This window comes from Marmota flaviventris, chromosome 1 (genome assembly GCF_047511675.1).
Source record: "Marmota flaviventris isolate mMarFla1 chromosome 1, mMarFla1.hap1, whole genome shotgun sequence".
NCBI lineage: Eukaryota > Metazoa > Chordata > Mammalia > Rodentia > Sciuridae > Marmota > Marmota flaviventris.
In genome coordinates this window covers 101,133,563-101,150,242 of record NC_092498.1, presented here as the reverse complement: position 1 = coordinate 101,150,242, position 16,680 = coordinate 101,133,563, and the positions used below count along the sequence as shown (strand labels likewise).

Below are 16,680 nucleotides of genomic sequence, written 5' to 3'. Positions count from 1 at the left end.
TCTTAGGTAGGACAGGATCCTGTCCTCACATGGAGAGGCTGGCCTGAGATGGGAAAGGAGGTACAGTACGTGAGTTCACACGCAGCAGGCCAGTGGACTTGGTGGTGGAGCACAAATTGGTTATATTTTGATAGCCCCAATTTGTTCAGTAAGAAAGGCAGGTCATCAACTGCGACAGGGGGGAGAGTGTGCTGTAGGTTTGAGGAAAATGAAGAAAGTACGAAGTGGCCTACTCTAAGTGTGGGAAAGGTGAGCGCTTTTGGGAGTGAGTTCTAAAGGGCCCTTGAGATTTGTGGTCTTAAGATCAAAGGAGAACTTTCCTGCTGCCTGGGAGCAAGTAAAGAGTAGACAAAGAATTGGGTTTAACCAGTACTGAATTTTGCCAGGTGTTATGGTTTGAATTAGGAATGTCTCTCAAAGGCTCATGTGTTGAGGGCTTGGTCTCCAGTCCAGTGGCATTATAGGGAGGTGGTGGAGTTTCAGGAAGTAGGACCTCCATAGAAGAGGTAGGTCACTGAGAGCATGACTGGAAGAATTTATCTTCTTCCAGGTCCCTTCTTCTGTTTCCTGGCTGTCATGAGGTGAGCAGCTCTGTTCTACCAGGTATTCCCTGCCATGATATTTTGCCTCACCACCAACCTATAGCAATGGGGCCAAGGGACTATGGACTGAAACCTCTGAAAATCTTTCCTCCCCTACATTGTTTTTCTCCGTTATTTTATTATAGGAATGGAAAGCTGACTTTTACCAGATGAGTGACAAAGGTATACAGAAGCAAATGATGGGTTACAGTGATGTATGACAAAATCTTAGCTAAGGAAGAAGATGAAAACATTTAGGATCATGCAGTTAAGATCAAAAGACTGTAGTTGCAAAAGTGAGGTGCAAAGGTAGATGATGATCCAAGAGGGATGTACTCGATACTGAGAGTCTGGAAGTGATGCAGTTACTGGTGTATCAAAGCCTTGGGAGTCACTGTCTGAGATAGGGTGGTGGGTGTTAGGAAGTGAGAAACAAAGGTGGGGGATGATGGTCCATCTATTTTATATGAATTTGGTAGCTATAAAAAAATCACAGCAGAATTCTCTTTAAGCCCCGTATTATTGTGAAATTCTGGGTAGTAACAGTGGTGCTATGATTTGGATAAATGTCTCCCACAAAACCCATGTGTTAAAGATTTGGTTTCCAGTCTGTGGCACTATGGGGAGGTAGTAGAATCTTTGAGAAATAGAGCCTAGTGGGAGGTATTTCAGCCATGCTCTTGAAGGGTTATTGGAACCCCAGCCCCTTCATCCTTTTCTTTTTTTGTGTTGCTGTCATGAGGTAGATGGTTTTGTTGTTCTACAGGCTCCTACCATGATATGCTGCCCTCCTACCATGGACCTGAAAGCAATAGATCTGCTCAATCATGGACTGAACCCTTCAAAACTGTGAGCAAAAATAACCTTTTTCTCTTTATAAATTAATTATCTCTGGGATTTATTATAGTAATGGAGAGCTGGTTAATACTAATGGTGACCAACTTTTGTTTGTGCTCAGAATTAGACTTATAGGACAGAACTTGAGACCCTCGATTCCCACTTTTGGATGAGCTCTACACAGACAATCCTGATAGTCATGAGCTATAGCATCTTGTTATAGTTTTTGGTAGCCCTAGATACTATTGGGAAATATGGGGCAATGGGTGTATTCTTTAATATCTGGCTGTAAATATTAAATGATTGAGGAAAGTTTAATTACACAACCTAAGTAAGAAAAGTTCTGACTAATGGTTTATAACTTTCTTTATTCCATTTCCCCACTTATTATTCCAGAAAGGAATTTAGGAGTGGTAACTAAGTGTATGGAAGGATAAGGCTAAAATTGCTTATATTATAACTGTCAAAATTAGGGATCCAGTTAACCTGAGAGGTTGCCTTTACTACCTTCAAATATAAATAGCTAGAAAGGAGGAGAGCTGGGATTTGAGTCCAGTTATGTATGACTTCATTCTGCTTTTGCCTACTATTAGTCCAGTAGGGTCATTGTGCACGTGAAGATGCTTGTGCGCATGCAGACACACACACACATACACACACACACACACACACCCCATAAGCAATAGGTATCCTCATGTTCTACATCAGAATAAAGGATGTCTACTTTTTTTTTTTCTGTTCAAAGTATAAAGAGTTTCAACTACTCTGATTTGGGGTTATCTGAAGGAACAAAGTGGAATCATTCTAAGGCAGGTTATCTGAGAGAGCCCCATCCCCCAAAAAACCCTGTGATTTTCCAGGTTATAAGCAGCTCTTCAAAAAGTTAGATTCTCTTGCTCTTGAATGAACCCACTGCTCATAAGTCCCCTTCTCTCCTCACCCAATAGTCACTGTGCACACCATGAAGGAAAATCACCTCATATTGGCTCTTTTAAGTCCTTAACACAAAGCAAATCTAAGGAACTAGGAAATTTTTAGAAATGAAGGGTTTAAAAATAAAAAGAATAGTGATTCCAAATCTTTGGTCAATGTTGACAATTTTGAATGAGCAAGAATTTTTTTTTAAATGAAAATGTAATACACATATATACATATTTTATATGTGACCAATAAATTTAAATAGACTCCAGTTAAGCTCAAATAACACATTATAACAGTGATTATTTTTGGTGACTATGTATTAAGGTATAACACTGAATATATAAATACATTGTATCTGTAAACTGAACATCAGTGCTAAGATTCTACTAAATTCCTCTGAAATGTAGTAATCTTTAACTTCTGACAGAGCAGGCTATCATAAAAGATAGTTGCAGTCAGGAATGTGGGCTGGGAAATTATCTCTAGCCCTGGGGGAGATATAAGAAAATCCCCAGGATCAGGCTTCCCTTTGATCCTAGGGCTGATTGGTAATTCTGACTTCCCTTTGGCTGAGCACAGAAAGGGGCCTTTATACTCTGGCCACATGCCGGAGGACTTCATTAATTTAAAGGCTTCTGCCATCTTAGTTTAAAGTAACATTGAATAAACCCCAAAGGAAGAGAAAAAAAAGTTATCTTCATGCATTAAAATGCAAGGATTTAATTCTGATTTTTTGGACTCTTTCATGAAATAACACCAGAGAAGATTCTTGGTGTCAGTCCTGTTTCAGTTACACCAACTTTAAATCCTGGGATAGCTTCATGGCCCAGTTCAGGAAGGAAGTGGGATCTAATGATTTACCAGAACCTAAGATTAATTATTGTGAGGCGGTGGGTTTGCAGAGTGAACGACAAACTTTTGAGTAAGTGCTTTATGAGGGCTTTGTTCTTTGGGTCAGTCTTATTATATGTTTTAAAGCAAAGATATAATTAACAGGTCAGAGATTAATCCACTTGCTCATCAACCTGAATTTCACTTTCCTCATTGCAAGAAAGGTAAAAAGCACCAGTAGCAGACTTTAATATCTTTAGAACTGTTAATTAGGTTTGAAAGTTGGCATGGGGAAGGGGTCCTCTTGGGTGTGGGGAGACAAACTGTCTTCCCTTCTGGCCCGTGTGTGGCCTACAGGTGATTGTTGTTGTAATTATCATTATTTCCTCAGGTTGGAGGAATCAAGTCCCAGGTATCTTTAACCTAATGCTTCATACACTGCTGGTTTCTTTTTTTTATTCACCTTGCTTAATTTACTTACGTCAGCTTTGCAAGGCCTTGGGAAGCAAGAATTTATGTTCTTTCCAGACATTTTCTCTGAAGCAATTTTCTCCCTCCCCACCCGGAGAGGGACCACTGTGTTGAACACTGGTGCTAAAAGTTACAAGTCTAGAATTAGTATTTTTATTTGAAATGTTTTTTATCCTTTAGTGATATGCTTATTAAAAGAACTTTTATAGAGGGTTTATTTAGAATTTAAAACCCAGAATGTTTTCAGCTGGGCTTTTGCTAACTTGATGACCATATTTGGGGCACTGTGCCAGATGCATGATAAAGATGGCTTGGTGGCTCCTCTCTTGGAGGTCTTCTTAAAATTATTTTAATGCTGACTCTGGGGCCAGAGATAATAAAGGCCCTTTGTTTCTGCAAGTCCCTGGACCTTTTTCAGGTGGTGGGATTATGGATATATTTGTTTTTGTCCATATGTATTCCTAGGAGCATATAGCTACTTACGTACTTTTAAAAGTTAAAAATGGAGACATCTTATATGCTTATTTGGGTTCTAATTTTAAAAACTTCTAGTGTTCCATCACTAAGTAGTATAATGGATGAGGTTATATTTGGTTTATCGAATTGTGTGAAAATGATCAAGCTCATGTAAATAAAACTAAAGAGAATGTGTGTGTTTATGTGTGTGTGTGTGTGTGTATAGCTACATAAATATGCGTACATGTGTGACATTTCCTGGGACAGAGACTGTGCAGAAGACAGCTGTAATAGGTTTTGTTATATAAGCCCAAGGAAACAGGAGGTTTTGTCATAGACTGAACTGTGTCCCTCCCAAATTTGTATGTTGAAGCTATAACCCCCGATGTGACTGTATTTGAAGATCTGGCCTTTAAGGGTTAATTCAGGTTAAATGAGGTCTTATAGGTAGGGTCCTCACCCAATGTGGCTATTACCCATATTATAAGAAGAGGAAGGGATACCAAAAGATGCACATACACAGAAGTAAGGGCAAATGAGGAAACCGCAAAAGGGCAGCCACCTTCAAGCCAAGGAGAGAGGCCTCAAGAGAAAACAAGCTGTAGATACCTAGATTTTGCACTTCTAGCTTCCAGAACTGTGTTAAAATAAAAGTTTGTTGTTTAAGCTATGCAGTTTGTGGTATTTTATTGTTGTAGCCGAAGCCCACTAAACAGTCAGTGTGGAGTTCATCCTCCTAGACATAAAATATAAGTGAAGCTTATACATAATAGGATACATTTAAAAATTTTGATGAGTTTTTTTTTAAGAATGCTTTTTTTGATTCAAACTATTTTGTTTAAAGTAATTTTGATTAAAACTATTTTGATCGATGCCATAAACTATACAAAATATAGATAGTAGAAACTAATGCACCCTTGCAATTATTTTACCTTATCTCTTTTTAGCTAACTAGTCCTTATTCTCTATTAGTCATTCACAATTTTCTCAAACTTGAGATTTATCTTTTTTTTAAAGTATTTTTTTTTAGTTGTAGATGGACATAACACCTTTATTTATTTATATATTTATTTTTTATGTGGTGCTGAGGATAGAACCCAGTGCCTCACAGGCGCTTGTCAAACACTCTACCACTGTGCCACATCCATAGCCCCAGATTTTTGTCTTTTAAATAGTTATCTTACTTACACATCACACTTAGTGCTGTGGAGAGGATGTTGAGTTTCTTGGATTTTTCTGTTTTTCAGGTATCCTGATAGTTTCTCCTGCTTATTTATAGGAGTTGTTGATTTGAAAATTCATCCGGAAAAAACCCAACTGTGTAGTTTCAAAGGCTAGCTATAGCTAGATTATTATTTTTTATTCTTATTCATCTGTCTACTAAAATCCCTGCCATGAATGTATAGCTGTATTGTCTCATATAAATTCCAGATCTCTGAAATATAAGGATTTTTCAATTTTAATTCTGAACTGTAGATGTATGTATGTATATATTTTCATCTTTTATTTCAGTGGTTATTATTTTTTCTCTATATATTTTTTATTTTGGAAACATCCATTGCCCATAGTCTGATCTCTGTTTCTAAAAAGAATTCTCTCTGCATTTCCTACGCCTATTTTAGTTGAGCCTGATTTTTTTTTTAAAGTTTTTTAAACGAGGGTGAATTTTTAAAGCTTTATCTCCTAAGTCAGTAATTCCTTTTCCTATGGTCTTTAAGTCATCCAGGTATGACAGTCAAAAGGGGCCTCATTATCTCCTCACTGTCTTTCTTACCATTAATCATTCTGATAAGGTTTAAAACACAGGTGTTTTCTTGAATCATGTTGAGAACATGTGGAATTTTTTAGAATTTCCTTTTGTTTACTGCATTGAATTAATTTCAGAAGGAGTCAACTTCTATGAAATCTCTAAATTTCTCTCCATTTGAATCACAGAATATTCTTCATAGATAATGAGTGATGATAATAACCTTTAATGTAAAAAATGCAACAACAAATAATTTTCAGCCCTAATTACGAACAGAGTCTCCTCTAGGAAATGCTTATGTCAAGCAATGCATGTGTCCTTCATGGGGTGAATGGATAAACAATATGTGGTACATTTGTTACAACTGATGAACCTACACATTATTATCATCTAAAGTCCGTAGTTTATATTAGTGTTCATTCTTGGTGTTGTACAAACATATAATGATATGTAACTACTATTATGGTATCATGCAGGACTGTTTCACTGCCTTAAATATCTCCTGTGTTTATTCTATTTATCTGCTTCACCCCTAAACATTGGAAACCACTTTTTATTATGTCTATGGTTGTACCTTTTCTAGAATGACATATTAATGGGAATTTTAAAACACATGGCCATTTCTGATTGGCTTTTCTTAACTTACTGTGCATCATAGCTTGACAGCTCATCTAAGTGCTGAATAATATTCCATTTTCTGGATAAACCACAGATTATTCATTTATGTCCCTGTTGAAGGACATCTGTTGCTTTCAAATTTTAGCAATTATAAATAAGTGGCTATACACTTATTTATATCCTTGTACAGGATATAACCTTTTTGTGTGGACATAGGTTTTTGACTCCTTTGTGTAACTACCAAGGGATATAATTGCTGGACCCTTGAGCAGAATATGTTTAGTTTTTTTTTTTTTTGTTTAACTATTTTCAAAAGTAGCTGTACCATTCTGTCTGTCCACCAGCAGTGAGTGAGCGCTCTATTGCTTAACTTCCTCACCAGCATTTTGTCAGCATTTTGGATTTTGATTATTTGAATGGGTGTATAGTGGAATCTCATCATTTTAGTTGTCTATTTCCTAATAACATAACATTGAACATCTTTTCATAGGCTTACTTGCCATCCGCGTATCTTCTTCAGTGAAGAATCTGTTCAGACTGTTGCACACTTTTAAACTGGGTTTTTTATTTCTTTTCTTTTTTTAAATTTTAATTTATTTCTTATATACATGACAATAGTGGAATGCATTACATTAATAATTATCCATTCACAGCACAATTTTTCATAATTCTGCATATAAAGTATGTTCACGCCAAATTATGCCATTATACATAAGCTCTCTAATTTTTTTTTTTTGCATTACAATTCTTAAGACACCTTTATACCACAATTTATCATATCTTTGTTTGTATATAAGGCATGTTGACACCAAATTCACATCTTCATATATGTATTTTGTATATTATGACCATCCTTGCTTGTTATTTATGTTCTTAATGTTGACTTTTAAGAGTTATTTGTATACTTAAGACAACAATCCTTTATTAGAAATGTCATTTGCAAGTATTTTCTCCTAGTCTGTCACTTGTATTCTTATTTTTTTGATAGTATATGTTGTTATGTGTTTACTGGACATTGCATTTTTTTCCCTAAAAATGGATTTTAGATTCTTTGCCCATTTCTCAAATGTCTTATCTTTAATGAGATGAATGAGTTCTAGTTAAATTAAGAAAGTTTGCATTTGCCTGAGTATTTTTCATCACCAGTTTACTGTCTTGTTTTTTTTTTCCCTTGGATCTTTTAATTTTCAAGGATATTTTTTCACTTGAGAAGTTCTTATGTTATGTAATGGAATTTATTGGTTCTTTCCCTTTATGGCTTTGTATTTTGCTTAGAAAGGACTATTCACCTCCAGATTTCAGCTGCAGTTGTCTTGAATTTGGAAACTAATTTAGGGGAGAGTTTATATAATTAAATACTGAGCTTCTGAGAGAGGGTCATGGTTCGTCCTTGCAATACTTTTAAAGATATCATCATATTGATCCTGTATATTTCTTATTAAGCTCTTTAATTTTCCTTGATTAATATTAAAGTTGATACCTTTTTTCCATTATGATTTCTAATTGGGTTTTTTTGTTTATAGTAGAGCTATTTATTCTTACATATCAGAGAAAATTTACTGTTTCTAATAGTTTAAATCAATGATTCTGGGTTTTATAAAACTATAATTGGGTTATTTATTAGTGATGCTAATTTTGTCATCTTCTTTCCAATACCAAATTTTTATTTCTTTCTCACCTAATGCCTGCCTTATACTTTCCCAACAATATCAAATAATAGTGATAGAGTGAATTCTTTGTCTTATTCCTAACATTAATGAAATTGTGTCTAGTGCCGCCTCAGAAAATGATACTAGTATTTGGCTTGAGATATACATCAGTATATAAGTCAGGTTAAGAAAGTTACTCACATTTAACTGTAGCATGAACTTGTACTTGTCAGATGCCTTTTTTGTGTTTATAGAGAATGATATGGTTTTCTCTTAATATAGTTTAATTATATTAACAGCTTTATGAATATTGAATCAACTTTACAATCTGGGTACAAACTTATGTAGTCAAATTATTTTAATGCACTTTTGCAATCTCTCTGCTGATATTTAACTTATGATTTTATATTTACATTTATCAATAAGATGGCCTATGACATTTCTATTTTAATGCTAATTTTGGCAGTTCTGTTTTTAGTGTTAGGGGTCTAAGGAAATTATTTTGTAAATTTTTCTTCTAGGAAGTTTAAGTTACAGATGTATCTATACGTCAATCATTCAAAAGACTCTAACTTATGAATTTATCCATTTTGTTTTAGGGAAAATACACACACACACACACACACACACACACACACTTTGTGCCAGATCCTTGCCTCGAATCCATAAGAAGTCAATGTGGATTACACTGCAGAAAAAAATGCCTTTTGTTTAAGAGGTCTTTAGTTTGGCATGGTGGTACATACTTGTAATCTCAGCTACTCAGGAGGCTGAGGCAGGAGGATTGAAGGTTCAAAGCTAGTCTGGGCAATGCAGAAAGATCCTGTCTCAAGAAAGATTGGGGATATAGCTCAGGGATAGAGCACCCCTGGGTTCAATTCACATTACCACAAATAAAATGAAAATAAATAAAAATAAAATGGCTCCATTTAATTTTCATATCCTTCTATATCTTACTTATTGGCTATATTCATGTCAAAATTCACGGCAATTCACCAGGTGAATATATTCATCTTGAGGTATTCAAGGTTTCTAGCCCAGGGTCTCTTACCTAGGTATTGACTACCTGTTTCCTTTCATTAACAACACTCATGGCTTTCATAGTGTTGCCAAAGCCTACAGTGTTTTCTGCAATAGAGGCAAAGGTGTCTATCTTTTAATAAGGTCTTTTGACAGGTGCAAAGCCTATCAAATTGACTATGCCAGCAAAGAGCGACATTTGGTGTTCCTATGACAGTGTTCCATAACCTTTTTGGTACTATGAGCTTTGCTCAGAGTCTAATAAATGCCTTGGATACCTTCCCTAGGAACATGCACATACATATCCATACAATATCAGGGCTTCATAGATATCCCAACAATTTAAGATCATGGTTATTTAAAACCCAGTAGGGATTTCTACTTTCCAATAGTGATTTATGTCTATTTTTTTTTAGTGTGGTTTCATTGGAAAAATGCAACTGGAAGAGAAGGTTTGGAACTTTTGATGATCACAGAATGTTAATTGGCATTTTGTTTTCTAGACCTAAGAAAGAAGGAATGTGAACCACTTTGATGCTATGGATGCTGAACCAGGGCTGATGGAGAAAGCATTTCAGAAAATAACATCTCCAGACTGAAGGCCCCAAATGTCTCTTCAGAATTAACTCTTCCTCTGAAATTGAACAAATTCCTTCAAGTTGGATCAGGATGAAATTCAAATTTCCAAATGACTGCTAGGGAGGTTAGAGACTGTGGACAGGCCTGGGGAAGTTCTCATCAGAGAGGATTCCCGATGAGACTCGGATTTTCCTTCCCTTTTTCTTCTAGCATGAGTCCATCAGATGCATTTACCAAAAAGTAAATGTCCAAATGTCTCCCTGCTTTAATCTTGTCAAAATCTAGAGACTTTTGCTGAAAATATACATGTGAATAACATATCCTTATATGCTGGGTTTAATTACTGTATAATCAAGAAAGACTCTGGTCAGGGCTGTGATGTGCATATATTTCAACTTCCTCCATCTGGAAAACCCTCCATCAGACTCTGGGCCTGCCTATCCCTGGTCCTCCCAAAGTGCCTATTCATCCCCTACTGAATGTTTAGGGTAGTGTGTTGTTATTGCCTGTTTTCTTGTCTGTCTCTCATTACCCACTTCCCTCATCCCAGAGAGCAGCTTCATGAGGATGGGGATTTGTCTTATTCAGTGTACATGCCTTGTGGCTAGCCCAGAGGAGCTTACTGATAAATGCATGAATGAATTATTGAAACTATGTGCTATAGAAAGATGCACAGAATAACTCAGTTCTGAGAAGTCTTTCAAGGTTGAGGGATCAGAGTTATCCATGTATTGGTGGTTGAGGGTGGGAGAGCATGGGAGGTAGGAGTTGGTTCTGGGAAAAGATTAGAGGCAAGAGGCAGTGAACATTATCACAACTTGCCAGATTCAGAGTGAGACAAAAAGTGACTGTGGATTCTCAGCTGGCAGAAGGTATATGTTATATCGACATATAACCATCAACTTCTCCCCATCATCCTTAGAAACTGCTTTCCCATTCTACCCTTGACTTTGTGGAATGGAGATGGAATTTAAAGTTACAATAGCAGAAACTCTTGTAAAGTTTTCCCTTAGAAAAATCATTCTGAAACCCTCCAGTAAATGTCTGGGCAATACTGATCCTTTGCATGTAAGTAAATTATCTGTGCAATTTTATCTCAAACACTCAAGTTTACATTTATTATGTTTTATTTCTAGCATTTGATTTACATCTACAAATCAAAATGCGTTCTAAAATTGTCCTCTAAGGAAAGACTAGTAGAAATATGTGTGATGGAAAGAAATGAAAAATTAAAATATTGTACTGTGAAATTACTTCAGGCTTCTTGCTTTGCTATCAAAATTAAGATTATTTATTTTAGAAACTGATTTTCAAAGTATTAGGGTCTAAGTCTTGAAATTTTGTCCCATCATAGGATTGTTGATGAAATTTCTTTTTAGGGTCTGGTAGATAAGTATTGGTGATATACTGCAAAAATTAGGGAGGCAACAGGAAAACAATAAATTCATAAAAGACTTCTATGATGCTACAGTTTGGATCTTGAATTTTCCCCAAAGGCCCATGTATTAAAGGCTTGGTTCCTACCGGTGGTGCTATTGGGAGTGGTAGAACCTTTAGGAGGTTGGTTCTACTAGAAGGAAGTAAGGTCATTGAAAGAAATTTTAGGACTTCAATTCCTTTCTGTTTCCCTCTTTTTTGCTTCCTAACTGCCATGAGATGAATGGCTTCCTCCACCATATGCTTCAGCCATTGTATACTGCCTTATCACAGGCCCAAAAGTAATGGGCTCTACTAATGATAGATTGAAACCTCCAAAACTGTGAGCCAAAATAAACTTTTCTTCTTTATAGGTTGTTTGTTTAGGTATTTAGTCATAGTAATGGAAAACGGACTAACACATATGACTACTGTTAAAAATCCAAGTAGAAAAATAAAAGTCTTGTCTCCTTCCCCTCCCCCAAAATTCATGAAACCAGGTTTCTAGCCTTAAGACCGAACCTGAGGCCAAAAAGCATGGTTGTAGTGGCAAAAATGTGGTGAGAGCATGAGAGCTGGAATTACAGCTAAATTGATTTGAGGAATATGGCTCTAAACTTTTCCAAAGTCTCTCTTTTACTGAGGCACTTCTTTATATGGCACAACTAGTGAAAAACTACAATTAAAAAATAGTGTCTTGGGAAACTCTGCCATTCTGAGGTCCGGTTAAGTCTCTTACTGGTGGGCTGGAAGACCACTGCCTGAATGCAGGATTATGGAAAGATATTTCAAAAGGATTCAGATATGTTCTCTTCCAATTTCTCATTGAAAGAGCCATGAGATACAAACTGAAAAAAATAGACAATAGTCATCTAAAGTATCGATAAGAATAATCCAGCATAACCAAAATTCTGATGGAATTTCTGCAAAATTTAATGTTGAAGACAATATAAGAGATGCATTCTTGGAGTATACATAGTCCAGCCTCTAAACCTGGGGGTCCCCTCTACTGTAGGATAAATGGCCCCATATAAGGTAGGAACAGAATGTCTTCTGCCTGCCCCTCATTCTTGTGGTCTTCTCATCACTGTTTGGACACTGCCTCCTGAGCCTGCCAGAGTTATGCCTCAAACAGCTACCTGTTTACTGTAACCAGAAGCTAGGTCCCTAGGCCTCCGCATGAGTGGGGATGCAGCTGCACTGTCAGGTGGATGATCCTCAAGGAAAGTCTTATAAGCAGGGATGTGACACAAGGTGCTCAGAACTTTAAAAGGTCTTATTTATATGGCATTGCATCAAGGACAGCTGCAGGTTATACCTGAATCTCCAGCTCTGGAGGGAACCAGCAGACAGAGGAAGGGCTCTCATTCTAGTCCAGAAGACCTTGCAGATGATGCCCGCTAAGTTCCAGGGAATGGGAAGAGGTGGGTGTAAAAATGTATTGTCAGAACATAGAACAAATGATGGGCCCTGGGGTGGTCTGAGGACAGTTTAACCAACTCTTTCTTTGGCAAATTGTAGGTATGGATATGTTTCCTTCTTTTTATACATAAATAAGGAGGGGAAATATATTAGAGCTTCTTAAGAGAGGCTGTAAGGAGCATGGTAAAGATAGCAAAGGTAATAATATTGAGAGGAGAAGCTTACCTATAAAATGACTTTCTACAGGAAATATAAAACATACAATAGATGCTCTCAAGATACAAACATGAGAAAGGAAGTACAGAGATATATATGGAGAAAATTAGTCACCTGTTCTTTAGACCTAACACAACTTAACATCTCCTTCTCCAGAAGGCCTGTGCTATGTCATGTCCCTGTGTCTTTGCACATGTTGCTCCTTTCACCAACCTTGTCTTGCTTCCCTTTCAGATCTGGCAAAGTCCCATTCAGGCTGCCCACCTTAGCCCACACACCCTCTCCTTCAAAAGCCAGCACAGCTGCCCCAGGCATCTTGTGGCACCTTTGTCCATGTGCCAGCACAGGAGGTTTCATGCTCCAGTACAGCGGACTTCATGTACTATCACAATTTATGACACAGTATCTCCAGGTTCTCCATGACAGGGCTTACATTTCATTTATCTCCACAACTTCCACCCATCATAGTTTCTAATCTACAATTAAGGCTACCAAATAAATGAGAGCTCCAGAACCCTAAGAGTAAATGACATCCTCTTTTTATAACAAGGACCTCAACAGTTGCCATGAGGATGAAGACAAAGATAAGGGATAAAGAGAAAATAAGAAAAAGAACTAATTCATATCAAGAACCTACTATGCTCAGAGAATTAAAGTACTGGTTATACCAGAGGACCATTTGACATCTTTTTCTGCCTTTTCTAAGAATTACAGGTTTAGTATATTATCACAAATGAACTCAAGGACCTTTTGGGCATGATATGATGCCACTGAACAGCCACTCTTAATAAGAGGTTCTTGCAGCAGCAGCAATACTCAATTTGAAAGTGGACACTCAAACTTTATTGGTCAACTGACTTTGTGAAACTTAATAGCATTTCTCTTTAGAAACAGTGTGCATAAGTCTCCAGACAGGATTGCAAAGGCTTATTTAACCCATAAGGTGGCTAGATTATACTAATAACTGAACCGGGTTACAAAGTATAAGGTAGGTTTGGTTTTGTTCCATCACTGTAATAACCAAGCAATGACTTAAACAAAATCTTCTTCTTATCTGCCCTAGATGTGCTGGGAGTCAATGAGAGTGATGTAAGAGAAACTACTAGGAAAAGTATTCCATACCATAAAACAATAAAGGCAACGGTAGTCTGGCTATTATGAAACTTTGCACATTGAAATACAGTTTTTCAGGAAAATGCATGCTCCCTTCTGCCATGAAACTCCATGTGTTCAGTTTCATTGTGGCAGCTGGAAATCTGGATTACTCTCACTGACCCTTATGTCACATGGGCTTTAGGACAGGACTCTTGCATGCTTGGTGATTAAAATGAGAAATGAAATTGCCAGTGGGATAAATATTAGAGTGTCAATGAACATCAAAGTGTCTATGGATTTATATGAGAAAATCATTACAGAGATGGTAATGACAGAAGCAATATGACAAAATATTTTGAAGTGTCTCAGTGTTAAGTACAAGCAACAGTAGCATACATGGAGTGACAAAGATGAAGTCAGGATGAAACAGAATCAATGCCGTCTCCTGAACTTTTATGTCAAATGATATGATCAAAGCACTTGTTTTCACTTCTCAGAGGGAAATCCCTGTTTATGGTGATGGCAGCTCCTAGAAAGTATTTGCTTTTGATATTTTATCCAGCTTTGGAAAACTCTTTTATATTTCAAGGCTGTTTTCTGGGTAGTTGTGTCTTGCTTCATTTTAAGCTTACATTGCACGTCAGTGTGATGACGTGTGTCACACTTTGCATTGGTCTGAGAAACAGGAAAACATCTGGAGTATTCAGTAGGTTGAGTTTAGAGAAGCCAAATATTCTAGGGAGCTGCCTTTAAACTAAAGGTCAATTTCAATTCTGAGGCTGGCCCACACTTTCCTATAATATCATGCGTGAGCAGACGAAGGTGGGGAACTCTCCTTTCCTGTCCCAGTCTTGAGCCCAGGGGCAAGTCTCATCAACAGGCAAGGCCCACCCTGCTGAGGGACCAGAGTGTCTGGCAAGGAACTGTCTCCCAAAGTGACTTGATAGTAATGGCAAAGGCCAGACCTGCATGAGGAAGACTTTTCCTGAATTAGCTTTATTCCACTTCCTATCTTCTTCCTTCTCTGTCTATTGTGTTCAATACCTTCCTGTTCTGTCCACCCAGGCTCTGGTTTGATTGATTTTGTTTCATTTTATTATTTATTTTTTGCCTTTATGTAGTTGGCCTTCCAACCCAAAGGTTGGCTAAAATGAATCAGGACCTGCTTGGCTTTCCCAGGTACTCCTTTTGAGAGTTGCTTGTACATATGGGACAGAAGAAGAGGCCTGGAACTTTGAGGATACTTCTCTAGATTCCACACTTAAATCCCTGTCCCACTCAGTAAAGTGATGGACATCATGTTCCAATCTGCAAAGGTAGTACAGGGAAAAGTGGTAACCATTAAGTATGCACGGCCCTTCCTTCTCCCTGTCTCTCCTGAAGTGTGTGTGTGTCTCTCTCTCATGGTCAACCTAGCCCAGGGTCTAGTCCTGCCGGACCCCTCAGCATAGAGTCAGCCAAGATTCAGGTCTGAAGTTTGCTTATCTTCCTGCCTATTACCAAGTCCTCAATTAGCACACTTCAGGACACTGCCAGACTGATTTGTGAAATGACAAAATGGCACTTTTTTAGGATCAATGTCCTTTATGAATCATTCTGTTTCATTTCAAATTCTTTCTCTATTTTTTTTAAATAGGGGGAAAAAGTCTTTTTTACTTCCACTTGCAAGACAAAGTCCTCACTGTTTTCTGTTCAAAATCTCCAGTTGGTCATTTTAAATTTATGTTGAAAGGAAAAGGGATGCCATTTCCAGGTATATTTCATTTGAGATCTGAGTCAGAAGCACTACAAAGATGTAGACTATATTTTAGGGAAAAAATGACATATTACCATAGGTCTGAGCAGAGCCACAAAGTAGGGAACAGAAGATGTGGTTTAATTCTTGGACCTGCAACTGGCTAACTGTGAGACTTGGGGTATACTACTTAGTCTCACTGGGCAATGTGTCCTCATTTCTATAAAGAAAAGGATGAGATTTTAGTCTTTTTGCGGTCTCTCATTTCATACTTCCATGACTAAGATGAATCTGAGCCAATACATTCTATTTCATTCATTTGTTTACAAGCTTAAAAAGAAATTAAGTCATGGGAAAATATAAATATTTAAAGCCAAGAAATTTAAAAAATGTGTTCCAAAGAAAAGACTTACTCACTGCCATTAAGTATATCTTGAATACAAACATTGACTATCTAGGGAAAATACCAAAGTTTGGCATTTTTCTAACAAACAAGTGGCATGAACTTTAACAAAATTGGCTTTAGCCACATTCCTCTTCCTATTTTGACATGTGTCTGTCTATTCTTATTCTTGCTATCAATATATCTCAGTGTGTGTGTGTGTGTGTGTGTGTGTGTGTGCGCACATACAAAAACAAGAAAGAAGCAACAGGGTTAGGTCTGAACAAAGAGGCAGAGCCAAGACTTACAGGAGCTGCTGAGTTTTTGACGGTGACACTGGGGGTGGTAGCTCTCAGGGCTCCACTCACTCCATGGTAGTATTTGAAACAGATCTTGGTTTCAGCTGAAAGACAAAAATAAAATGGTACTCAGAAGTAGGAAGTAACCCAGGAGAAGACACTTGTGGCCAGAGAAGATACATCTGGGAACTGCAGCCTAATTCCCCCACCAGCCAGCCAGGCCACACCTGACAATAATGGCCTACATAGCCAAATCTGACTTCTTTCTAAAAATGTGTCATGAAAAATTGTTTTGTTCTTAACATTTTTTATTTCAAGTTAAATCCATTATTTATACTTCTCAGCATTCATCCTATCATTAAAAATTATTGCTTTTATACCCTTACTTCTAAGATTTTAGGTAGT

At 37.2% G+C, this 16,680-nt stretch overlaps 1 protein-coding gene across 1 annotated transcript in view; it reads right to left on the bottom strand.

Annotated features, from left to right (window-relative positions):
• Hecw1 (HECT, C2 and WW domain containing E3 ubiquitin protein ligase 1) overlaps positions 1–16,680 on the bottom strand; it is a 411,800-nt gene that overhangs the window by 183,307 nt on the left and 211,813 nt on the right. The window contains exon 4 of the mRNA XM_027938390.3: positions 16,285–16,379. Within this exon, the coding sequence (XP_027794191.2) occupies positions 16,285–16,379 (95 nt within the window). The remainder of the gene's footprint in view (positions 1–16,284; positions 16,380–16,680) is intronic.